This window comes from Lonchura striata, chromosome 6, assembly GCF_046129695.1.
Source record: "Lonchura striata isolate bLonStr1 chromosome 6, bLonStr1.mat, whole genome shotgun sequence".
Taxonomy (NCBI): domain Eukaryota; kingdom Metazoa; phylum Chordata; class Aves; order Passeriformes; family Estrildidae; genus Lonchura; species Lonchura striata.
The window spans coordinates 8,147,503-8,173,899 of record NC_134608.1 but is presented as its reverse complement, the minus strand read 5'-3'; the positions used below and the strand labels follow the sequence as shown (position 1 = coordinate 8,173,899).

The 26,397-nt window shown below is 40.6% G+C and overlaps 1 protein-coding gene across 1 annotated transcript in view; it reads right to left on the bottom strand.

The window, feature by feature from the left end:
• Positions 1-7,950: 7,950 nt before the first annotated feature.
• JAG2 (jagged canonical Notch ligand 2) overlaps positions 7,951-26,397 on the bottom strand; it is a 68,277-nt gene continuing 49,830 nt past the window's right edge. The window contains exons 13-26 of the mRNA XM_021554481.3: positions 24,140-24,290; positions 23,698-23,862; positions 23,013-23,126; positions 21,879-21,992; positions 21,391-21,504; positions 20,354-20,470; positions 19,669-19,696; positions 18,709-18,794; positions 16,494-16,607; positions 16,141-16,256; positions 14,785-15,030; positions 14,218-14,349; positions 13,057-13,213; positions 7,951-10,249 (exon numbers count right to left, since the gene is read on the bottom strand). Coding sequence (XP_021410156.2) covers positions 9,777-10,249; positions 13,057-13,213; positions 14,218-14,349; positions 14,785-15,030; positions 16,141-16,256; positions 16,494-16,607; positions 18,709-18,794; positions 19,669-19,696; positions 20,354-20,470; positions 21,391-21,504; positions 21,879-21,992; positions 23,013-23,126; positions 23,698-23,862; positions 24,140-24,290 — 2,127 coding nt within the window. The 3' untranslated portion in view covers positions 7,951-9,776. The remainder of the gene's footprint in view (positions 10,250-13,056; positions 13,214-14,217; positions 14,350-14,784; positions 15,031-16,140; positions 16,257-16,493; positions 16,608-18,708; positions 18,795-19,668; positions 19,697-20,353; positions 20,471-21,390; positions 21,505-21,878; positions 21,993-23,012; positions 23,127-23,697; positions 23,863-24,139; positions 24,291-26,397) is intronic.

Sequence of the window (26,397 nt, the reverse complement as noted above, 5' to 3'; positions counted from 1 at the left end):
ATAACCTTGAGGAAAAAAATTTAAAATCATATTTTTCATGCAGGAATTAAGGCTAAAAGGTCACATACACCCCAGTGGGATGGTGCAGTGGCTCTGCTTGGAGCAGTTCCCTGAGGATGAAGGGTGCTCAGGGAAGCATCCCATGGATAGAGCTCCTGCCCTGCCCCACCTCCTGGGACATTGCACTGGCCAGGACACTGGGGCACAAAGTGGCACCAGGACATGAACTTATTCCCTCCATACCATTGGGGCTGTGTGTTGGAAAGCCTCACTGAGAGTAGCTCTGAAGAGATCCAGAGCTGCCAAAATGCCCAAACTGAAACTTTCTGTCTATTTTAATCTAATCCAGCATGATAGCAAAGCTTTTTCCTGCCTGATCCCAAGTGGATTTTTAGGCAGAGAAGTTTATGAGAAGTAAACATCTAGAGTTAAATAAACACTTGCAGGCCTCTGGCTATCCTGGCAGGGCACTAAAAAAAAAAAAAAAAAAAGAAACCTGAAGGCAAATATTAGCAACAGATTTTTAACAGGTGGAGGAATTATCATATGTATCTAGGAAAGAAAATAAAACAGACACTCCTAAATCAGCAGCACGGATTTAAACATGAGCTTTTAAATATAGTGTGTGAGCAGCAAATGAGTTCTAATTGAGGAGAGCTTGTAAACAAACAACAGCTTTCATCTGCAGCATCACGCGCCATGCAGGACCCGTGCTGGGGCTGGACCGTGCTGCCACGGCCCAGGCCTGGCAGTGGGGATGGGAATGAGCTCTGATCTCCTTAAGGAATGTCAAGGCATCCTGGAGCAATGAGGAACAACAAACCTGGACTCACTCTTCTCAAGCAGGGCCGGGTCAGTGAACAAGGCATGCACCAGGATCCTGGTGCTGCTCCTCGTCCAGCTGCTGCAGGGACCCAGAACAACATCTGGGAGCCTGCCATGCCATGAGGATCACTTTCCAAAGCCACTTTTGAGACACCTCATTTGTCTTGCAATAAGAGAAATGAGGGCCCTTTCCAGCAGCTGTGTGGGCATCTGATCCATGCCACAGTCACTCATCATCTCCTGCTCTGGAGAAGAACTGCTTTGAGGTCTATCAAGCACCCAGAAGAGTCTGAGGAGCAATGTGGGGGCTGGAGGAAGGAGGGGACGTGGCTGGGAGCAAACTTGTGAGAGACAGCTGGGGCTGTGTCAGAAAGCAAAGCTCTGCTGCAGCAAAGCATGCACAGTTAGCACTCAGCTGGTGATGCAAGAGCGGGGGAGATGCAGGAAACATCCAGATACAATCAGGCTGAAAACACACAGAGCATGCCAAGGAAGTAACCTTGAATGTCTGCTGGTATTTTTCTCTGGAAAGCAACAACAGGATATTACAAAGGGACAGAAGCATGGACACGGTTGCCGTTCTTACCAAGATACATAAATTACCTGCCCTGGAAATGAGCATGAAAGAGGAAAGTGTTTATGCCCAGTCCCAGACCAGGGCTCCTTAAAAGGCCAGCCCTGGCTCCACTTGTGGCAGTGCCCCACTGAGCTGTCACAGTCAGCTGCAGGTTTTGACAGCAGGGTGGTCACATTCAGCATTAGAGCTCAGCCCCTCCACTGGGTGTGCAGGGAACACACCCCAGCTGGGAAACACTCCCACTGCAAGAGGGATGTCCTGCACCAGACACACTGTGTGTGCCAGGCATCTGCTGCTGGGAAGAAGCAGCTAGCCATATTCCGATTTTATTTCTATAAGTTTTAATCTCTCTCTGCACCGAAAAATGATTAATTGCTCAGATGAGCTGGACCAGAAACTGGCAAATCAAAGCCACCCTTGTTTTGAAAACACATTGCCCACAAACCCCAGATTAGCACCGTGCCCCACAGCAGGAGAAACACAAACCCCAGCAGAATATAGCACCCGCAGCTCCCAACCTTCAGTACCCAAATTTAGGCATGTAGATAGAGCAGCTTAACCCCGAGGGTTGCTGGGACCCATATAGACCACCAGAGTCAATGGAAGCAGCAGGTGCTTGGGAACACTGCGAATCAAACACTCGTTTAGGGCACTAAATATAGAGCAAAATTCAAACAGCCAGGCTGGAGAATGCCGGCCGTGTGCTCCCTGCACTGCCCTGGGCAGGGGGTCCCACACAGGTGCTGGGTCTCTGCTCTACCACCACTGCCCATGGACAGGTTTTTATCCAGGGTGACACGGTGCAAAGAGGGTTCTCCTCCTCCCTTTTTCAGAGGATATTGCTGCACTTGAGATAACCTCACTGGTTGATCTGCTCTGAAAGTGATGTCAGCAGACTGTCCCCCTCCCTGGGGACCTGCCCTGTCCGTGGGGCCTTGGGACCAGGCGTGAGAGCTGTCTGTGCCACCAAGCCAGGGAGCCTCACCAGGCTGAGGGTGGCAGCTGGGCACATCCCAGTGGCCCAGGGAACCCAGGCAGCACCCCTGCACTTCTGAGAGAGCAGAGCTCTTCACCGCTGAATTTTTTCTCTTCTTTTTCTGGTTATCATTTAATTAAAAAAAAAAAAAATGAAGAGAAATAGAGAGGAGAGCCTGCTGATCCACACTCACCTTTTAACTTGTCCAAGTGTCAACTCCAGCAGTTTTATCTGCCATTGAGAAGATGGTGCACTCACCATTTCTGTTTTCTTTTGGGAAGTGGGGATGAGAAAATGTTGCAACAGTTAAACCTGCAGTGCCCTGTGGAGGGCCCAGCCCTGCCTGGGGGAGTTTTAGCCCCACAGAAAGCAGAGCAGGTCAGGGATATCACCTCAGGCAGCAAAAGGGCTGCTTGGCACATTCCCTGCACAGGCTGAGTGGGGGTTCCCCACTGAACAGCCCTTTCTCTCAGCCCTTTGTACCTCCTCCTAAGTTACACATGGAGGATTTTGGAGTGGAGCCCAGTCCTGCACACGTCAGTGAGGGGACCACCAAAGAGGGAAGCACTCAGATAAGCCACATGGCAAAAGGAGAAACAGATAGAAACTGTCCCATAATTTCTAACCCATGGAGAGGTCAGGCCCTGGGCCCACAGCTAAAAAAGGTACAAAAGGAAAGACAGCCCCCTCCTCCCCAACAGCTATCATACCCTATTTTGAAATGATGCTACACCTACATGTTTATTTGAAACTCTCCTAGATACACAAAAGTAATTTTGCACTGCTTTTGCAGCACTTGCAGGTATCAGGACCTAGAAAAGCCCTGCCAGAAGATTTCTTCTGCTCCTAGAACAATGAGCTGTCTGAAGCAGTTGTCAGATATGGGTAAGCTGTTTGTAAGAGGCAGCCCAGTGATGAACCAGAGCTGATGCTGACAGACAGTGGTGGGGAGAAGCCTCCTGGGCTGCTCTCCTCACAGCTTGAGCTGTGTCTGCCCAGGGCTGGGCACAGGGCAGTGGCCACCAGCCACCCACCCCTTCCTCCTTCTCCCTTCTGCCTCTCCAGCAGCAAACCTCACGTGTGGTGGTGCAGCATTACCGTGGCCCTTTCGGCTTCACCTGGAAGAGTGCAGGGTTCACCACTCTGGAGACAGGCTGTGCCAGCTGTGACCTTCACAGCTCTTCAGCAGCAGAGAAATCCAACAGGGATGAACCAGTGCAATGTGGTACCTATGTAACCCTCACCTCTAGATCTTACTGATGCAGCATTCCCCAAAACAGTCTTCTTCCACACTCGCTGCTGCCCACATCCTTTTCAGCCTCCTCGCTGCTGGGAAGGCTGCAGGGCTTGTTCCTGAACTGCCTGGTGTGCACGAATTTTTGTCATTGGCATATGCAACCCCTCCAAGCTCTCCCCAAATAAACAGGATTACAATGCTCAGGCCCACTGTGGACCCCCACACCCCAGTGCTGCTCCTTGCAGACAGCCATGGTAGAGTGAGCTTCTCGAGGGATCCCAGCACTCAGAACACTGGGATTCAGACAGCTTTGCTCTAACAAGAGCCAAGGCATGGAACAACCACTTCTTCTTCCTCATCAGTCTTGAAGCCAACATGGGTCAAAAAGCAACCAGTGCAGCAGGGATGGTCAAGAAAGGATCCGAACAGAGTATAAAACAGTGCTGGCCTTTGTGGGGTGCCCACACATTAGATGCTCTTTGGTTTGGTCAGCCTGACTCCAAAGGGACATAGAAGAATTTGGAAGGGCGCAGAAGTCATACAGGAAGACCAGCTGGAGACCTGGAGCAGGCCTGCGAGTGGAAAAAGGCTGTGACTTTGAACTCCAGGACTTAGGGAGAAAGTGGTGTCTGCACTGTAAATCCCAAATGTTGTGGAGATGGAGAGGGAACAACCGCTTGCTGTTTTTACATCACCTTTGAGGAGCAGGTTCACAACAAACAAAATGAAGTGCTTTTCCTCACAGTTCATGGTACAGTTGTGGAACTCATTGCCACACGATGTTGTGGAGGCCTACAGCATAAAAAGGATGATATGATGCTACAGAGAAGTGGTGCCTACCACATATGACCCTAAACTGCTGACTGAAAGAGCTGGATGGATCTGAGAAGGGCTCATGCTGCAATTTGCTGCTGTCTTGCACTTTCTGTAAGCATCTTCCACCGGCCACTGCAGGACAGAGGATGCTGCAGTAGATGGACCTTTGATCTGCACCAGTACAGCTCTTGGCTGAGCAACTTCCACCCACAGGTGGGGCTTCATTTATGAACAGGTGGGGTTATGCCAGAGTTATGCCTGCAGGCAGGTGGCCAAGCCTTCAAAGGGCCTTCTGGAGGCCGCTGCCACAGCAGTTTCCAAACCTGCTCCACAGCTCCCTGCCCAGCCTCCCTTCACAGCCCATCAGCACAGCAAATCTGCCACAGGGAGAAGTCCCCTCCAACCCCAGCCTCCTTCAGATGGGTGGGAGAAAAGATGGGATAGCAGCTGAGAAAGACCCACAAGCTAACAAGTCTCTCCCTACCCAACCTGGCTGAAGGATTTGCATTTGGTTGGATGTCTGGTTCTTTTTTTTTTTTTTTTTTGCCAGAATATGTGAAAGCAACAGCCTCTATTGGGAACCCAAAGGTCAGAAAACATCCTGTCTCCCTAATAATGGTCTTGCATCTTTACAGATTGTCACATTTACACCTGCAAAGTGAGCCTTCTGCCTTATCCACCACTGGAAACCAAGAAATCTTATACTGACTTCAGCAAAGCACATTCATTCCTTGTGTCTCAGTGGTTATAAAGAGTAGTATAGCTTAAGTATGTTAATATGACTGAAAACATGACAACTCCTCAATATTACAAAAGTTTTCCATGTTTTTTTTTCCCATCTAGAAAAAACTGAAGAAGCTTTGTTGCCAAGGAATAAATAGAGCTTTTTTTCTGAGCTTCTAAAGACTGGCTCATTGGTCCCTCAAGGCAGTTGATTTACGTACTCCTTTCATAAAGGCAGTGCAAAGTATCCTTTGAGAAGGATTTCTACAAAATCATGCTGGATGTCTGCAGAAAATCCCAGATTATTGACTTTGAAGAAGGACAGGTGGGTCTCTGTTCAGCTCATTTGTAATGCACACTTGTACATTGTCTGTTTCTTCTTGCTCTAGAAATAGTAAATATAATATATAAAGGAGATTAGTATAAAGCATCCAGATTTTCCTAGATGGATGCAATCTAGCTTTTTCAAGGGAAAAGGTGACCCAATGAACTATGGAACTTAATAATTCTCATAAAAAACCCAAAACTTCTGACTTTGGAATATTATCTATGACATTCATTTGTAAACTTTTGATTGCAAGCACATGTTTGCAATCAAGTGGTTGAAGAAGAATTTTTGCACTTAGACTAAATCCCTGTCACACTGAAAAAATATACAGAGCATCATTTATACAGAGCAAAAGCAAAGAGTTCCACATAGTCATACAGAAACAAGGATGGACTTTGGAAGGATTTAGTAATCTGTCACTCTCAAGGGGACCTTTTGCTCCTGCTCCTTTACTGTTTTATAAGCCCATTCTTTACCTCACCACCTGTGATGAAATAAGAACACAGGGCTAGTCAGGGACTGCTTTGCAGCACTTTACAGAGCAAGTCATAGAGTCACATAATTTTTGCTCAGCAAGAGCAATATTCTAAGCTTGATACAAGCACCAGCCTTAGTCTTGAGAATGGAGGAAGAGCAAAGACAACCTCTATTCCCCATCCAAAGCACTGGGACAACCCACCAGCACTCACTAACAATGAGAGAGTTCAATTCAGTCACACATAGCATATCTCTAACACAAATTTCTCTGAAATTTTGTTGTTACACGCTAACCCCATCCCTTTTGTCTAAGTTTCCTCACATCTAGAACTGCAGCTGATGTCCTCTGCAGCTTCCAAGGCAATGACTGAAATGCCTTTCAACCTTTAGCTTGTTCTAGAAAAGGTATGGGTAGAGTGAGTTATTTTGCTGGATACCTTAACTTGCTGTCCAGGCAGTCTGATCTGAAGAGGAATAATTACATGGCCTGCTGGAGAACAAACCAGACAACAGTAAATGGCCAAAAAAACCCCTGAGCTCAGCAGGTGTTTCAGGTTAACATCAGGTCTCGGAAAGAGCATCAGGGAAGAAAAATTAACCCAGAACTACTCATTGCTTGGAAAAATCACAAGAGTCCATTTATTAGTTTGCCTCATTATGTAGTTCTTGTAACAGAGAGGATTCTGGCAGCACCATAATGCTTAGCACATGTGCATCAGCAAGGAGCTGAGATGCAAGAGTTCAACATCTCCTGTAAAAATAAATCAAGAGGAAACAAAACTACTGAATAAGGTGAGATGAGGCATGTGGAGACATACAAGCATTTTAAGAGCAACATAGAATAAGATCTGCAAAAAATCCATCAAGGTTTATTTCTGCAAATCAGAAAGTTTACTTTTTGTTTATCCTCCTAACCTTATTAATCTTGTTTCACTTAGCTCAGTGTCCACAACCCACTCATCACATGAAGGAAGAATCAAATAATTCTTGGTTTTGGCAGGGAAAGAACACTCCAAAATTGAACATTTGCCTGTGGTGGTTTTGTGAATCCACAGGGGAACAACAACTGGACACAGGATCAGCCCCTTTGTTTAAGCAGTGGGTGATGATCACTGGTGTGCCCCCTTGCTACTTCAGTACTGGGAAAAAGCAAAATTAGCATCTTTGGGAGCAGTGAGCCAGCTCATGACTACATGATAGAACAGCAGTGACCTATTCCAAACATACATAAACCTCTTATATCTCCTTTTGAGAAAGATAAAAGAATTAGATTTTGAGGACTGACTCAGCTGAGAGTTGTTTCTGTCACGATGAAGACAAGCAAATACTCCAAGAAAAAGCAATAAAAAGTAGCTGCATGGTAACTGGAGTAAAACCTCTGCTAAAATCTACAATTCTGCCTCAGATGCTGACAGCTACTAGGAAAAATTCAACTTTTATATTTCACATTATCTTACAGGAATTAATAATTTTCTACACAAAATATTGTATACAAAGGAACTGTTACAAAAACAGGAATAGACCTCAACTGAGATTGGAGCATGGCATGTAAAAGCTCTGGATGGCTGCATAGTAAAGAAAGGTATTGCTTCAAAATCCAACTCGGTTGGGGAAGGACACCTCCTCAGGCCCCAGCGTGCTCAGCCAGCCTTCTTCTCACCCCAGAAGCCAAGCTCTGCTCAGAGAAGGCTCCACCGAGCAGCCAGCAGGAGAAGCACTGCAGAACAGAGATGTGGAGCACACGGAACAGCCCAAGCTGGATGGGACCCACAGGGACCATCCAGTGCAAGTGCTGGGAGCTACACACAGCCCTGGTGCTCTGCAGGGAGAGCTGCAGGTGTCCCTAAAGCACATGGGGACAGCTCAGGAAGCGTCGGCGCTCGGGTTACGGCAAGTACTGGGAATCAAAGCTGGATTTCACTCCTCCTCTCCTTAGCCTGCTCACATCCGAGCTGCGAGCGCTTCGAAAGCAAACAACAATCTGAAGTATCTTACACACAATGAGGGAATCATTTTATTAGATTATGGAAGACAGCAGCATTACAGTACAAAAAGTTACAAGAGTAGCAGAAAAAAAGTGTTTTTGGTTTAAATACTCAGGATTATACTGGGGAACATGAGAAGGATAGTACCCTTTTCTAAACTAACTCAACCAGGTTATCAAAATAAGTTTTGAATATTTAGCACAAGTAAAAAAGTTACAACAAACATCATTATAAAATGCTTTAATAAATAGTTTCTTTTCTGAAAGGTTTTTTTTTTAAGAACATGTCAAAAAAATGTACTAAAACAGATGATCCTGCAAAGCAAATCCTGCATTCCTGTATAAAATAACTGGTTTCAAAACATTCATGTTTACATTGTTCGTGGGCCAGAGTTTACACTCTGAGACATCCGTTCCTCTCAGTGGTAGGGTAACTAGGTGTATGTAGTGTTATGCTTCTTCAGTAATTAAAATAAACTTATAGTCTGCCCAGTTAACAGCAATAATAAAAGCCTTGGAAAAAAAAAAAAAAAAGCATAAGCCTTCCATGACATTTAACCATTTCTACTGAGGTACTCCCATCCTCTGAGCTTGCCAGCCTTTTTCCCTTAGAGCGAAAGATGAATAAAGCACAACAGAAACAAGACTGAGGAAAATATTGTTCCCTTCATTAGGCCTGTATTTAAACGCAAAAAAAAGTAATACCACATGTAATTAACATATTCACAAAAGAAAAAACAATGCCTCTCTATGTTGGTACTGTACAGTAGATGCACCCGTTAGTGTTCTTGAGATGGGCCGAACATGGGGATAAACAAACATTTCTGGATCTATTTACACGAAAGTGGTTATGCTCCTATGTAAATACAAATGACCAACAGATTCCTAACATTGATTGTATTAACATCATTTTCTAATCTGGACATAATACCAAAAAAAGTCTTATAAACTGCCATAGAACCTCCTTTTCTGCAACATAAATTAAAAGGAATGACATGTAAAAAAAAAAAAAAAAGACCAAAATATTTTAACTTATTAAATCAAATATACAGAGTGATTCATTTAATATGTACATATATACAAAAAAAGCACTTTCACTATTAGAAAATAAACTGTGTCAGTTGGGGAACCTAGAGTTCTCACAATTTTACTATATTGATATGGCAGTCTTTGACAGTTGCTATAGAAAAAGTTTAATCTCAAGGCACTTGTCACATGCTTCAATACTGCAATTCTAAAATAATTCAACAGAAATAAAAAGGCCACTTTTAAACCACAGTTGAAAGATCTCTATAATTTTTCTTTGTTCCTATTACAAAGTGTGTAAGGCAAATTTGGAAAAAATCTTACAGAAGCTACTAACGTAACAAGTGCAGTGAGCTGCCATTAATAGAGATTCAAAGTCAAGAAAGCAGTTTAAAGTTCACACAATTTCCTCAACCAGGAGGTTTTAAAGCCACCATTAAATTAGAGCAAGTAATAAAAAGAAATACATTCTGTAAACAGTGTACAGTCTTTTGTAATAAACTTTACACATATTGAAAATACAACCTCTCCTCTGCCACACAGCGAGTGTATTATAAGTAAACTTTACAAAAATAGCAACTATCAAAGATTACTCATTTTTTTTTCATCTGACAGTCATTGAATAATTTATACAAGGCTAAAGAAACAAAATAAATTTTATTTATTATTTTTATTTTTTTTACGCAAAATAAAGAAACTATGAACATTTGACTCCAGATATTTTTAGTCCTTGATGCAAAGTGGAGATGTCAATTTTTCCCCTCCCCAGCAAGCGCAGGCGCAGTCTGCCTACATCCCAAATACAGGTTAGTCTCTACTGCCTTCAAAGTTTGATGCATTCACATTTTTTACAGATCTGTTGTCCAATTTGCCTATTTGATGGGATTTCTTTACTGGACTGCTCTCTGATGTGTCAGACACCTTTGTCGGCAAAGGCTTTGCGAGTTTGTGAGAGAGGAATTTGTCCATTTCCTCATCTCTTTCCTCCTCTTCATCCTCCTCTTCCTCATACTCTACATACTCCTCCACTGCATCACAAGTTCTCTTTTGAGGAGATATGAAGTTCTTGCATTCATAACGAATGTCTTTGTTACTGTAAGATCTGTCTATAGGATTTCTTATAGGATTTAAAGGTGCCCACTGGTTATTGGCACCCTCTTCTCTGGGAGGACGGCTTCTCTCTCTCTCTTTTCTTCTCTTCCGAGTCCACCACACGCAGATGATTATACAGATCAGCCACACAATGCTAAATACCGCACAAAGAATTGGAACCAAATAATCTGGAGGGCAAACGGAAAGAAAAAGTCTTGTGTTAACAGAACAAGATATATAGCACTGGACATTTGCAAGAGAAGGATCCATGCTTGACTACAGGTGATCCCCTGAACCATTTTTAGAAGAAAGGAAATAAGATGTCTTCACAGCACAGTACAACTGCCTGAATGCACCAAGTCCATCTGAAAGTGCTCTTTACTAGTTTTACATGAATAATGATGAGGGAGGAAAGCTCTATTTGAGGTCTTTTGTCCCCTTCAACAGACAAACTGGTTTTAGTAAATAGCACCTTTCTGTAGCATCTACACAAAGTTGGCTGAGAAAACCTGAGTAATCCTGCTAGGACAAGGTTTTTCTCCTAAGAAAAACCTTACCTTAGCAGGAGGTAGACAATGGAGTACTGTGCCCCTAAGTTGCTCTAGAAGTACTGGCACTTGCACACCACAAATATTATTTAGTGGTACAAGTGCAAGTACAAAATATTACTTTTTTCTGCATTTATCATCAGAAAGAACAGTCCTTTTCCATTAGTTCTAGAGACATTTATGTAACAATGATCTCCAAAAACATCCAGGTTAGGACTACGTAAGCAAATTGGTAACGCATTCTTCAGCAAGTTCCTGTTCTACCTCAGGATGAAATACCAGAATATTTGCCCTAGGCAGAAGAGTCTTCACTGCTCAATGAACAAACAAATATTTGGATTTCTTCTACCCCCCTTCCTCAAGAGCTATACAGCTAGGAGAGAATAACAGCTTTTTTCTGTTCTTGATAAGCAAAAACTCACACATGGTAAGGGGCAACAGTAGATGAGGTGCTTTGTTTTTGTAGAGAGCAAGGGGATTGTTCAACAGCTCTGCAGACAAATGCTGTCAACCCACCACTCTAATGCCTGATCCAAACATAAATTCCCTCAGCAGTTTTATGACATCTGCTTACAGAATAACCTGGAAATGACTATACAAAAACAACCCATATTTCAACACCACAGTCCTTTGCTCCAACATTCAAGTGCCTCCTGAGCACATTCTTATGTGGACTGTGACACATTCTCAAACATTTCCTTTTGGTAAAGGAAGGTGAGTACACTGCCAACATGGTTGGCCTCAAGGGATATCAAAATTTTATTTTAACAGTTATGGGAAGGATTGTATTCACATGAGTAACTGCTATTCTCTCCTGATTTTTCATAAGCAACCTGACATTAAATAATGAATGGGAGAAATACTTCAAAGAGAAAGGAGCTCTTCATAACAGCTTCTCCAAGATTAGAATACGAAGCTTGCATTCTCACTGCTATCACATCTATTATTTCATCATATGACCATGGATCCAAGTTCACTTAGTAACAGGTTCTTTATGCAGAATTTTTGGCATACAGATTCCAAATTCAGACTACTTTTTCTTAAAACTAGAGGAAGTCAATGAAGCATCTAAATTATCAGCTCCACCTAGACATTTGAGCATCCCACAGAATTGAGATTCTCAACACATAGGGTTTTACAACACACTTTCTGATAGGTTTTCACCCACCTCAACCAATTAAGGGGCAGCAATAAAATAAAATCCAAAACCAGGTTACAGTTTGCTTCATAACAACTCCACTTAAAGAACTAAGGGCCAAGTGGTCAATATTGAACACTCATTAAAATGAGGAGTCTGGAAACCATTTTGCAAGAGAACCCAAATTAATCTGCTATTTTGGGAGAATCTTTAAATCTTATAGACTGGGAGGCAAAGTAATCTGCAGCCCTTTAGCCCTAGAATTTAATATGCAATCAGAAAAGCCAGAGGCTGAGGCATGCCAAAATCCCAGCTCAAAGCCTTATCTTCTACACAACTGCTGTTTAAGGTAAGCACACTCCTTCAGGAGAGCTGAGGAAGCAGCACATTTGCCAAGACTTTAACAGATGAAAGGCATTTCCTAGAAGGAAAATGCAAGGGAAGTGGAACCAGGCAATCTCCTAATTGTTTAGACTATGGATGGAAGATCTTCCAGAAGATTATGTTGAGGAGGCCTAGGAAAAAGGTTGGGAGAGCCTCCTACCATTGTAAGATTTTCACTTTGGGGCTCAGTTGAACTTGAGCCTACCAGCGGTCTTCCACAAGCCCGTCTCCTGCCTCCCCCAGGCAGGAACACAGGCATGCAAAACCTCCAATGGCTCAGTTTGGCACAGCTCTTGGAGAGCCAGCATTCAGAGATAAATGTCTCCAATCACACCATATGCTCTGAAAGAGGAACGAATGCTACATTTCAAGCCAGCTGTGCAGTAGTGAGAAACACATGTTGAAAAAGGGAGCGAAGTTTTACATCATGGCCAAGCATTGGAAGAAACTAGACATCTTTAGCTCTTGTTAAGGTAAATAAATAGCACACGAGCACTTCAGAAGAGATTGGTATCACACCACACCTTCCCTCTCTCTGTATATTCATTTCCTCACAGCCTCAGTGCAGCAGCATCAAGGGCTGAGGCTGGCTTTAGGTTAATGTAGGAGAATTGGAGAGGATTGGAACTGCACACAACAACTGATCTTATGAAAGGTGTGCTTGGGCTGGAGAGCTGGGCTGAACGTCAGAGCCAAAACCATGGCAAGAGTATCTGGGCATATCACATTAGGGATGAGGTTAAGTTTAAACTAGCACACAAGCACAGAATCTTGATCTCAAAGTCGCTTTCTCTTCACTTAGTAACAGCAACTAAAAACACAACCCAATGGATCATTTTCTCCAACATGTAAAGAAAGATAAGAGAAGTCTGATAGCAGGGGAACAAAAAACACACCACAGAGGAGGTATGCATTGGAACCTTACCTGATGATGAATTCCCAACAACGATGGTCTCGACTTTGACTTCAGTTACTGCCAACATGACCGTGCTGTTCTGTCGCTTGGTGATGGCATTTACTATTGTATTAGCAGCATTCTGAATGAGGCTGTTATCTTGTTCATCTCGGTGTGGGACAAAGGACTAAAGGGAGTGAAGGGGGAAAGCAAGAAGTTATTGCAGTCATCTAACCATGGAAATGTACTTTTTAAATCCAGCAACATCTTAATTAAGTTCACTCAGCTGAATTTGCCTGACAGTAGCTACAAACAGTTCTGCAAAAGCTTACCACAGCAACAGCATGGCTGGCTCTACCCAAACTGCAGATGCAATGTCAGACTTGGTGGGTAGCACACATACTTCTTAATTTAATATACCTCAAAGGATAGACAGGGACTTCCATGTTACTTAAACTGATGAGCTAAACTTAGTTTGGAGCAGTTCAAGACATGTGGATTATCTAGATAGAAGCTTGGACTAATAACAGTCTGCTCTATTTATACCAAACACTTTGCTCCCTGCATTGTGGCTCAGCATGCTCTTTACAGTACTAGCAGAGACAGACAGTCCAGCTTCTGCCTGGATAAACATTTACCATGAAGATTAACTCTTTGTTGAAAACCAAGTTATTCACAGGCATGGAGTGATTGAACTGTAAATGATCTAAAATAAGTCGTTCATTAGGGCAGCAGTTACTTTCATCTACTTGACTTGTACCTTTCTTCCACTTCTCACATAGTACTTATGTTTAAAGAACATCCCTGAAGCAGCCATGCACTAAATGCACAGCAGAAACCTCTTCACAAGAACAATCCAGCCACCTGTAACCATATCTCCTTACTGAGAAGGTCAAGAGCCCAAGATTTCTGACAGAACAAGTAGGCACCTGTTCACTAATTTGGGCTGAACTGGTCTTTAGAGTAATTTATCATGAGCTTGTAGTAGCTATCTGTCATTAACAAAACCTGCAGTTTCAGCTCTCTGGCAGTGTAGGAAATTGTGAGATCACAAAATTGCTCTGCAGACAAGACTAGGCCACAGATTGCTCCACCTGCATTCAAGTGAAACAAGCTTGAACAACTTCTTCCCCAGCAAAAACTAATAAGAAAACATATTTGTATATATATACACACACGTCTCATACTTACAATAGCAACTTCCACTGCGTTCTCTGTGGAGTAAGATGGATCACACAATATTATCAGAGTTCTGTCCCTAGAAACAGTCCTAGTAGCTGGTAAATACCGGATTTCAGAACAGATATTTTCTGTTGTAGTGCCCTGTTAGAAGCAAGTTGTGTTATTTTAGTTCAAGTAAAAAACCGCATGCAAAACTAAGGATCTTCAGAGTTCTTTCAGTTGCTAAGAACTGATGAAGGCAGAAAAGAGGGGAGCAAGAAGGGGCAGAAAAGTAAAGTACAGGGTTTTGGAATGAAGGGCGAAAAACTGAGATTGCATGATTATGTCAGTACAGTCTGAGCCCATCTTGAAATGGAAATAGTTCTTCAAGACTCAAGAAGATAGGATATTCAGTACAAACCTGAATTTTGCTTCACCCTTTAGACGAAGGACAATTAAAAGCAACAGGAGTCTAGTAATAAAATTCCCAAGCTTATAATAGCAAGGAGACATACTAGAAACCTTACTCTTGCATGCTGTGACATAGAATAGATCCCTACATATATTGCCACACTTCATTAAGAATTCCATTCTCACCTGGGGGACTTTGTCTCCATTAAAAATTAAAGTAATTCTAGCACAGTCATTGTCCAAGTACCCAGAATTAGGCAGACACTTGATATTGATAGGCAGAGGTTCAGAGGCACTACATTCTCCCCAGTCTGTGCACGGTGGCTGAAAGCATTTCATATACTTCTCCTGGCATTCTTGGCCCATGGGACACTGGTTATTGGAATTATCCCAGTATTTGTGTAACAGACAAGGCTTTTTTCCACACCACACCTAGGAAATAAAAAGAACAAAGCACTGTTACAGGTAGTTGCTCTCATGCATCAAATACAAATAAGCAATTCACAGAAAAATATCTGTCTTTTGATATTGCTGTAGTTCTATTAACAGATGGATCTGCTCTCCCAGGAAATGAGGACATTTAGTACAGACACAAGAGTAAAAATCTGTGCAAAAATAATCTGAGAAACCACTGACTGGGCATATCTCCTTGGAAGTTTATGGATTTGTCCCACTTAACTGAGTTATACAGAAATTTAAGTGTTAATTTTAATCTAGTCCTCTAGGCTTCTATAATATAGAAAGAATATAACCACTCCAACCATGCTCCCAAAAGGTAACAGTTTGCTGGTACCCACAAATTACTGGGGTGCAGCAAATTTCCAAACACAGCTCCATTCCAGGAACTGGACTTGGATGATCCCTGGGGATCCCTTCCAAATCAGGACACTCCACAATTCCACCTTTAAGCCTTTAAGATCCTACATTGTACTGTACAGCTATTAGGAAATTAGGGATTTCTTAAAGCACAATTGTCAGCAAGAAAGTGCAAGTGTCCCATTGCACATGGAAGAAACCTAATACCAACATGGATAAGTTGAATTTAAGGCACATGTTCAATCTGCTTTTAGGTCTTACTTTTCCTCAGTCACAAAATCACCAGGACCTAGTCCACAAAAAATATACAAAGGTTGAAATCTGTCAATCCATAAAGCTAGTGAAGAACAATACAAAAAGGCAGTTAATACCCAGTGAAAATTTTCTTCCTACATATACTCCCCCTTGGAACTCACATTTCACAAAATTAGGAGTTCTAAAACTGTGTTTGCAATGCTCCAGCAGTCTGATTTATTTATCCTTTATTCCAGCTCATGTTATATTTTCTGCAACAAATGGTCTAGAGAGCCTGTTCTAGCAGGTTGACAGCAGGACAGTAACTTATGATATTAAAGAAAATCCATAACTACTTTTACAGGAAGCCACTTTAAAAAAAAATAAAGCAAAACAAAGGAAGTTTAGAGGAGACAAAGACTAACTGGTGCATGAAGAACCATGAGTTTGTTTCAGCCACAGGAATTTAAGAAAATAGGCCAAAATGCCTACCTTGGTGCAGTCAATACGTCCATCTAAACAGTGGCAGCTGTTGCACTCCTGTTCCCACCTGCTGCCATGGGGAAAGGTCATTCCTTTAAGCCAGCAAGGCTTTCCAATTCCAATCACTAAAGGCAAAAAAAAACCCAAAAAGCACATTCAGACACTTCATTTCTTCAAGTTCTGTAATAAATACTATACAAAATTAAATAATTAGCTACTGCTCCATACATATTGGGCAACTGTAGATAAACTTTGTAGTGGTGTCATGGTTTGACACGGAAAGACAATGTAGCCACTTGTCATGGTTTGACATTGTGCCCTACTGTGTTTTGGGTAAAGGTTGATAGCAGATATAAGAATACCTTCTTGGCATCTAGGACCAATTCTTCCAGGGGGACAAGTGCATCGGTATCCATTTATTTCATCTATACAGGTGGCACCATACCCACAAGGAGAAGACTGGCACTCATCAATATCTGGATAGAAAACAGGTAATACTCAGTGGCAAGGACACAGGACATTGTAATTAATAATTTACTGAGGTGTAATCTAACAGTACCTCCTTTCTTTAAAAGCAAAAGACAGTGTGCACCCTAATTGAAGTTCTGGTAATCAAAAGAGCAGTCAGATGCTGACTCATCTCACAGAGCAGAGGTGTTGGACAGCTGAAGGTGTTAATGCCTGTCCACATCCAGCTACAGAACAAGTCCTACATCCTGTTCTGACACTAATCTCGGACATTTAGGCTTCATATAAAAGCATATGTTTTCATGAATATCAGAGTGCAAAAGCTGAACAATGATCTTGCTCAACCATGCTGAAAGAAGTGACTTGCTGCAATACAGGTGACCAAAAGGCAGAAGAGTGACAGTTTGTACACACATTTAATGAATGTTAATAACCTTGAAATTGTGAGTAATTTATTTAATACATAAATATTTAGCATAAAAGCCTCTTTAGCAAAGCCTTCAAAGATTCAGAGGTTTATCCACAGAAACCAAAGGAAAAAGGCAGGAAAGCATGGTTCATTCAGATGGACAGCAACGTGTCACTTGTTATCCCAGGGAAGTGACCAATACTGATTTATGAAACAGAAACAAGCTCATCAAATTGTGAGCAACAGGCACCACCTGCTTAATTTTCAATGAGAACCTCTCTTCAAATCATCTTTTGAAATGTTTCCTTCCATTGAGTATGAATGCCCTTTCCAACCCCAGAGAAAACTGTTTAAACACCAGTTCTGGTCCAATACATCATATCAGCTTATTTTAAAGTACAGGACTTTGAAAATGAACATGATAAATGGCAGTAGTGAGACTGCTACACTTGTAGGCAATGCAAAACAATCCAATGGATACGTAAGGGCTTTTGGTTCTATTTTAACTTCCTTCAAAAGTGCACTAAGATCTAAACTTCAGAGTTTAATTACTCTTCCCTCCTGTCTTCACAACTATATAGGTTTAAGATTCTTCAGTCTCTGTATGCTGAAAAAAGGTGATTTAGCTCTATTTCTGTATCAGCCATAAAAGGCATTTTTTTCAGAGCTGCTCCTTCCATCTATACCAGTCCAAACAAGTAAAAAAATGTCTGCAGCTCCATTACAAAAGCACAGTATTTGTGACATCCTAGCCTTAAGGGGAAGAAGAGCAGCAACGAGAATTCAATATCTTTTTCTGGGTATCTGGATCTAAACACACAGTGCTCTGCCATGCCTGGCTCTGTACTGAGACACCTAAGCTGATGCTTCCACAAGTGCTGCCCTCCAACCAGACGTGCTGGCTTGTTTGCTCTGGGCTAGAATAAGGATGAAGTTTCAACTTGAAAGCACATCACCATACTGATGGAGTGGAAGGACCAAGCCCAGAAGCCTTGAGCCTACAGAAGATTCAAAGTCTGATCTTCCAAAGCAGAAGGTAAAAATAAAGTATATATTCATGCAAGTCAAAATGGTAACATTCCATTAAAAATACAAAACCAAAACAACCCAAAAAACCAACCAAACAACAAACCCCACCCCCAGCCAGCTTGTCCCCAGACACTTCAAAATACTCTTATGGTCTGTTTTTCTCCTTCTTTTTGGCCTCTACCCTTCAGAATAACTGCAGTGTAACAGGTTTATTTTCTAGCTCTGAAAGACTTTTATCATACTGTTACTCATGTGCCAGCACTACACTCAATGCTTTTGTTTCTATTTGGAATGTCTCGGTGCATTTTTGGTTTCTTACATTAAGTGGAACACATTCAGATATATGTCATCTTTACCAACAAGATGTTTATCAACAGAGAAATATTTAAAATTTAAGCTTCTATGAAGCCAGCACCCCAGAAACATCAGAATTATCCAAGAAAATCCAGCAATCAAGTCTTTAAGCCAACTAATTTCAGTGCTATTTAATGAATGGAGTAACAGACCATAACCTGCTATTATTTACAAGGTATCAGGACATGGCTAACAGGTGGCTTCTGCTTCATTATTTGGAATTCAGTTGAGCTAATGTACAAAGGGTCACCAGGTGCTCTTTGCAATTTGTGCAGAGTGGTACAACCATCCATGTCTTTACCCATGCAGGTACTTACTGATTCTGCAGTCAGGACCAGCAAAGCCGGGGGCGCATTCACATCGGAACCAGTTCACCCCATCAACACAGATCCCTCCGTTGTAGCTGCAAATAAAAAAGTGTGGTTAAAAAGCCATCTACATTGTTTCACTGGTCAATTAAAGCTTGGTTAATTAAAGCTTCTGCTGCTCTTTAGGGGGACAATTTATTTCTATCAAGATCAAAAGCATAATGCTAGATAAACAATATTGCTCAGCAAGTCAATAGTTAAACAGCAACATCCTACAGATGCATGAGGAAGCACATCCACAGAATTCAAGAAGGGAGAACAGCACTTTCAAAGGAATACAAAGAAAGGCCAAGGTTTTCTAAATTTGGTTGTTTTTTTGAATACATGAAGCACAGATGATAGCATCAGAGTGGATAACTGAGAGAGATAAGGTAGGTTGTTTCATCCATATAAAATTTTTCCCCTCTTCAATGATAAATATCAGCCTCTGTATTTAAAATATTTTCATTTTATCCCCCAAAAAATTCAGTTTTGTTTTTTTAACATGTTTATACATAGTAATTGGTCCAACAGGACATTTTTATATTATTTAAAATAATTTACTGTACACTTACAGATTTTGATTTCTTTTTTTTTTTTACTCTATCCAATTACAAATGCTTCAAATGTTATTGTATGTGATTCACTTCATATCACTGTAATTTACTGGTCAGTTCCACCATGGAGACTACGCTGAAATACTTTTATTTGTTCATATGTGAATCAACTCAAGATTGTTTTGTGGTCTTTGGTGGTGCCAAGAAATGTCAAGGAATATAGCACAGCCAAAAAAATGGTTATAAGATATTTTACAGAGGCTGGCTTCAATTATTTTAGAGTTAAATTAGTACCAATCTGTAATATAAATTTGTATTACTGTGCTCATTTGTATTTTCACAATAGGTATAGAACTGGAGTTCATGTACTTACCATGGATGAGGGTTGCAATCATTGGTGTCTAGAAAAAAGAATATTGGCTAGTGTAAATAGTGGCACAGTTTATTTTCTAAAATATAAACACTACAGCTCAGAAGTCACTATATTTGATAAGTAAAGAGAAATATAGAGAACTGAATGCTTTCTTCCACACTTTCAAAAAAGTTCAATTATCATATATATCAACAGTAGGCAGCATAAAAACAGAAATCAAATTTAGAATTTTCCTCCCACTCCAATTTCACACCTTGGGGGAAAAAATAAAAATCAAAGTTGCAGGCTTTACTCCACCTAACCAATTCATTGTCTTGGTATGCCAAAGTAGTTAACTGCTATCCTCAGAGAAAATCGCTTATACACTACTGCCTGCCTTTCCAGATACTCTTCATTATTAAAATTATTTCAGTGAGTATTTTTCCTACTCTGCACACATTTCAAAAATTGTATTTTTATAGAGGGCTGAGAATCTTATTTTGGCAGGGACTGGATGCAAAAAGCAGCACGACAAACTCTTCATTCATTACTCGAGTGTCGTCTTCTTTACCTACCTCCCACTCGGAATGATTCAGATATTTTGGTACATGAACCCCATAAACTTGCTTTGTTTCAGTTAACAGCTCTCTGCCAGACACTCCCAATATCCCAGGGGGATGCAGGGAAGGAAGGAGAAAAGCCTTACTCTGTGTGCATGTGCGTCCTTCCCATCCCTCTTTGCAGATGCACGAGAAGGAATCCCCACTGCCAACACACGTTCCACCATTCATGCAAGGGTTTAGAATACAGCTGCTGTTTTTAGCTTTGAAAACAGAAAAAGTGTCTATTAGCCCAGATAACAAAGAGTACCTATCATCTGGATATGTCAGTGTCACAATCCTAAACAGCATTTAAGTTAACAGTAAAAAACTTACAAAAAGATCAAAAATCTCCAGAAATACTCAGTCACATGACAGTCTCTCACCCATGTTCACCATCATCCCAATTCAATTGTTTAGCTGAACCATGACATTTTATTAAAAAAGAATTACCTCTTTTCTGTCCCATTTGTGTAAGCATTTTTCAAGTACTGCTAAATTAATACTTTGGCAGTGAGTTACCCAGGCCATAAGGTGTTCTTTGCAATAAAATACTAGTATTTAAAGCTCAGGTTTTGATTAAAAGCTGCAAATGTATCTAAAAAGTAGAAAAACTGTACTAATTTGTCTTCATTCAACTTCCTTATCATAATGGAAGTTTCATTTTCAGAAAGATGCACACATTCAGTCTCCAAAGGGTGGAAAAAAAAAAAATCAAGTAGTTCCCTACAGAAGGCATTAACTCTGAAAATCTCCCAGGAAGAACCTCTTAATTTGTTTAGTCCTGGGTATGCCTGTTCATACATCTCACGATCACAAACCTTGGGACTCCTCAAGCCAAGCAGGGGACTAAGTTCCCAGGAAAAACTTTACACAGGGCCTCTAAAGACCAATAGAAAAGTCCAAGTTTTCTAAAACTACTTATTAGAGAAACTATGGAAAATATAAGAAGTCAGAGAATAGCTTCCTAAAAATCAGTATCATGTCAGGTGAGTGGAAGAAATCACTTAAATTTCAGTCACCACCCAACTGAACAACTTTGAACTAGCCAGCCAGAACAGTGTGTCTGTTTACTAAACAGTTAATTATTTAAACACTTCTCTGCTTCTTCTGGCTTTATCTGTAGACAATTTTAAAAGCTTACCAGTGTTGCAAGTACTTCCTATCCACTCTGGAGGACATGAGCAGCGGAATGTGTCTCCATCATCATAGCATGTCCCACCATTACTGCAAGTGTTTGCATCACATTGGTATTCACCTACACACACCAACAAAACAGTTTTAATTTCCATTGATCTTGCTGAATGCTAGAAACAGGTACTTTTAAATCACAAAATTAAAGAGACACTGTATTTAAGTGCACCAGTATCAGAAACACATTGTTCCACTTGCTGTATTACAATAAACAACCCAAAGAATGGAATCTAAGGACACCTCTCATGAAACTCTTTCACTACATGAATGAATATATTTTTTAAATGTTCCATTTTGTGACTGGGAAACTGGAAGGGGTAATGAAAGTGCACTTATTTTTTCACCGTGATTGTTTTATTTTAAATTTCAGGAACTCCAGTCCCACGAGAAGAAAATAAATCTTTGGGTAATCTAAAGATCAAAGCAAGGAACACTTACGTGAGTGACAAGTTTTGCCTTTCCAGTCATTCTTGCATTCACAATAGAAGTCATTTACCAAATCAATGCATCGGCCACCGTTGTGACAGGGATTAGGAGAACAGTCATTGAAATCTAAAAAAAAAAACCACTTACTCAAATTAGATGATCTAGCCCAGGCAAGGTCATGAGAAAACAGAAAAAAAAAATCTCTTTATAAAGAAAATACATTTTGTACTACCTAGGAAGACAGCAATCCTAATTATTATGAGGTTATCTTTATACAAGCAAGGAAAACACTAATTTAATATAGGACAACATGAATTATGACTTTCTGACAGCTTTGAAGGACCATTTAGTATGGTTTCTCAGTAAAGCACCAAAGTAACTTTGTTTTTACAAACAGCTGTATTCTGAACTTTAGAAAGAACTTTCTAGTAGGGACCACAATGTCCTGAAAAGGAGCCCCAGTACAGCACATCCTGGGAGATGAGAGAGACAGTTAAGGTTCCCTTTTTTTGTTCTAAAACACAGTTACAGCTATTAGAGGTGGCTTAACCACATACATACATATGTGCACACATTAAACACATTTACACAATTATGGATTTTAGAGAAAGCTCCTTTCACTTGAGACAAACATTTTATTAGGGGGAAGATAAGTATTCCAGAACAAACTTCATCAAGACCACACAAAAGGCTCTTCTGACAGCAATAGCTGCCAAAAGCTGCTCAGAAATGTATTTCACATCTTAATTGATGCATGTCCTGTAATAAGTCTCAGCAAGTCCTTGCCATCATGTTTTGGAACAGGCTTCATTCAGAGCAGAAAAAGAAACAACTGCAGTTTCCTCTGAGGTGTCTTAACCATGAACTGGCCTAGTTCACTTCCTGGCCAACACTCTTGCGTATCCCCAGGACAAAAAATTTTCTCCTCCTGAAATAAATGCTGAACTACACCAAAGAATCAGATTCCGCTCCTATTAAAGGAGCTGAGGCTTTTAGAGCAGCTACCTGAAGTTATTTCTGAAAATACTTCTGCAAACAGGACTCAATTATAGGACAGAGAAACTACCTCATTATTAAGCATATACCAACCATCTCTGTTACAACAAAGCTGCATCATTTGGCCCTGCAACAATGAGCAGTACTCACTTGTGTCACACAGCTCTCCTTCCCAGCCACTTGAACAGAAACATCTAAATGAATCAACTTCATCGATACATGTCCCACCATTCTTGCAAGGTTTCCCAAGACAGTCATTGATATCTACAACAATAAGTCAACAATTATTGCTCAGGGCTGTTTTCACCTACTCAGAGGAGTGGTCTACACTTGTGCTGCTTTTCCTAGAGACACAAAGTTATTACTGCATTTGTACATACAAAAGAAAGGCTCAAACATCTGTTTTCAAGCCTAGTAGGGCTTCTGGCTGTATTCTCTCACGTAGCAAGTCAAGCCAAACCAGAGCATTATGCTTACCTGGCAAGACTATCCAAGGGTTTAAAAACACCCAGACCAGCAATACAAGTTCTAGTCCCCTCTTTGTATTCTCATGTTGGAAAAAAATCTGTGTCTTGTAAGATTGTACATAAACGTAGTGGATATAGACACATTTACACTGAAGTTGGACTAAACCCAGTTTTCTATCACAGAGGAAGTATAAACCACTAAAGAGACTGTTACTAGAATAAACAATTTCAAGCAGCACACCTGAAACAGCACCTTATGGAACTTTACTGAAATCGAAATGTTTTATTTTACGTTGTAAAGCCTCATAACATAAACTTTCAAATAAATTTAGAGCAAAAGGAATAATCTTTTACAAGCTCCTACTTACTTTCATGACAGTATGTTCCAGTAAAACCTCGGTCACAGGCACAAGTGAAATTCCCTCCTGGCTGACTAATACACCGTCCATGAGGCCCACAAACATTGGACGAAATGAAACGGATTCCTTCTTGGGTAGTGTTAGTGAAGACTTCTATTGTACAGCTGTCTATTACTGAAAAAGAAGTGAGGTCTTTAGACTAATGATCTGTATCACCAACCAGATCTTAGTTTTAAAAGAAGTTTTATAAAAATTAAAACTAATCACAATTTTGTTAGCTATAAGTTACTGTCTAGATCTTCATAAATGAGGAGCAGTTCCTCTCACTGCCTCACTATTTTATGAAGTCCAAGTGAATACAATAAAAACATTTGTGCATTAAACTATTCCCCAAAATGCTTTTTTTTTTAATGTACCACCATCAAGATAGATTTATGGACAACAGAGGTACCTTTACAAGAATTGTTCTTGCAGTGGTCCTTGAGATGAGAACAATTTTTTCCATCATAGTCATCAGGGCAGGCACAGTAATAATCTCCTCCCAGATCATAACATTTAGCCCCATTCTGGCAAGGGTTAGGTTCACAGAAATCAATATCCATCTGTAAGAGAGATCACAGTTAGCAGCAGCTGCTTCATTTCCCAGGAGTAAGCAGCATTATCTGCTTTGCCAGAGACACAGACTAAGCTAATGTACAAGGAACCTCAAGTTTTAAGGTTTATGAATCATAAATATTGCATTCCCCATTGCAAGACAGAGAAACTTCAGCTTACTTTAGTCTATCCTAATACAAAAAATTTCTGACACTGCTAAAAAAAAATACTCCTTTGGAGGAGGCTGAATAAGTACATTTGCAATAACTCAGTGAATAATTACTTAAGCCATTAGGAGACACCTTACTGCAACTTCTCTGGATCATTATAAGTCACTTCTTTGTCCTTCACACCCACGTACCAAGTGCCACAAGGCAAGTTAAATACCAGTGCACTTGTCAGCTTTGTCTCTGAAAGTGACTTAAAATACACCGAACCTGAACAAAATCCCATCCCCTAGAGCAAATTCTCCTCCCATCTCAATTAACACACAGAATTTATTATAAAACCATACAGCTTGGAAGGGACCTCTAGAGGTCAGCTACTTCCCACCTCCTGCTCAAAGTAGGTCTAGTTAGACCCAGCTTCTCAGGAGCTTTTTTTAAAAAAATACCATCACCACACCAATTTACACAGCTACAGGAGATGAACTTTCAACTCTGACCATCTGATCCAGACAGCAAAATTTAAACCTTGCCTTCATAATATGTTTAACATAGACATTGCTGTGGCAAAACAATTCTGCTGCTTTCTGCTTTAGACTGACACACAAGATCACTGATTAGTGATGCCCTATAAAAATCCACAAAGCAGCCTCAAAAGGGATATTTTTACATCACAGTATCTTTCCTCCAACTTATTTTTCTTAAGGATAGCTTTTCTCCCCTCTAGTCAAGTTTTTCGTTCTTGACGTCTCTCTTGGGAGAAAGATAGCTTTCAACTTTACAGACATGAAATTAAGTCCAATAGGGGTTTTGATCCCTATTTTTAGCAGCTCAGTAGCCAAATAGGAGAAAAGTGCCAAAATAGCCAAAGGAGAAGGAACACAAATGGTGTTAAGTATTTAATTCAGAGAAGCACATACAATTCCAGTCACAACAGAAAATTTTTAGCAAACCATTTCGTGCTCTCACACAGAACATTCAAAGCAAGCTATAAAAAAATAGCTATGGTCTGAGAAAGATTCTCAGATCTCCTCTATCAGATGTCTCCATTTGTTTCCTTCCATTAGTGTAAATTTCCCCTTCCCAATGCAAGTTCAGTAGCTGGTACTTCAGCATCTGGAATCAATGGTAGATATTTCCTGCAGCACACAAGGCAAGCAGCCAACTCCCCCTATTATTCAAGCACATTTGCTAAAACTTTAATTACACAGTATTGTATGAATCAGCCTAGAGTAGAGCACTGAAGTTATGATCCTCATGCAGAAACAGTTCATGAGCTATTAGGTGCTGCACTAGTTTGGTTAAACTGGTTTGTAACTGCAGTCCTTTTAAATTTTGAATAAAATGAGGGCACTACTTCTTTAATGATGCAAATAACATAGAATAAAATTACTTCAGTGTTTAAGAGAGATCATTACAATATCCTCTACAGAAAAATCTGGAGCAAATCCAACAAAATTCTAGCCTAGTGCCTCCAGTTGATACTAAGCATAACATCCAGATGAATTTGACTATCAGCAAAAGCCAGAAAGGGAATACTTAATGCAAAATAATTTTACACTGAAAAGCCTAATGTCCTCCTTAGAAAAGAGGAATATCTTCTTTACCATGAAATACTTTAGGAATTACCACTAAGACTTCAATATTTCAGATCTGAGTCCTTAAGCACTAGAACTCCATGTTCCTAAAATTATCTCAGACAAAGTTCTGAGAGCCAATACTTGTCTGTCTGCCTGCTTTGAGTAATTATGTTAATCATCACCATTAAATATAATACAAATAATTGATATATAATTATTCTACTCCTACAGTAGCAGTAGGATTACTTGAAGGGTAATTCAATTATGTACCTCAGAGTTATTAGGATGAGAACCTAAAGCACTCCAGTGCAACAAAAGGACACAGGTCCTGAACATTGCAAGAGAAAACATTTCAAGCTTAAGGAATACTT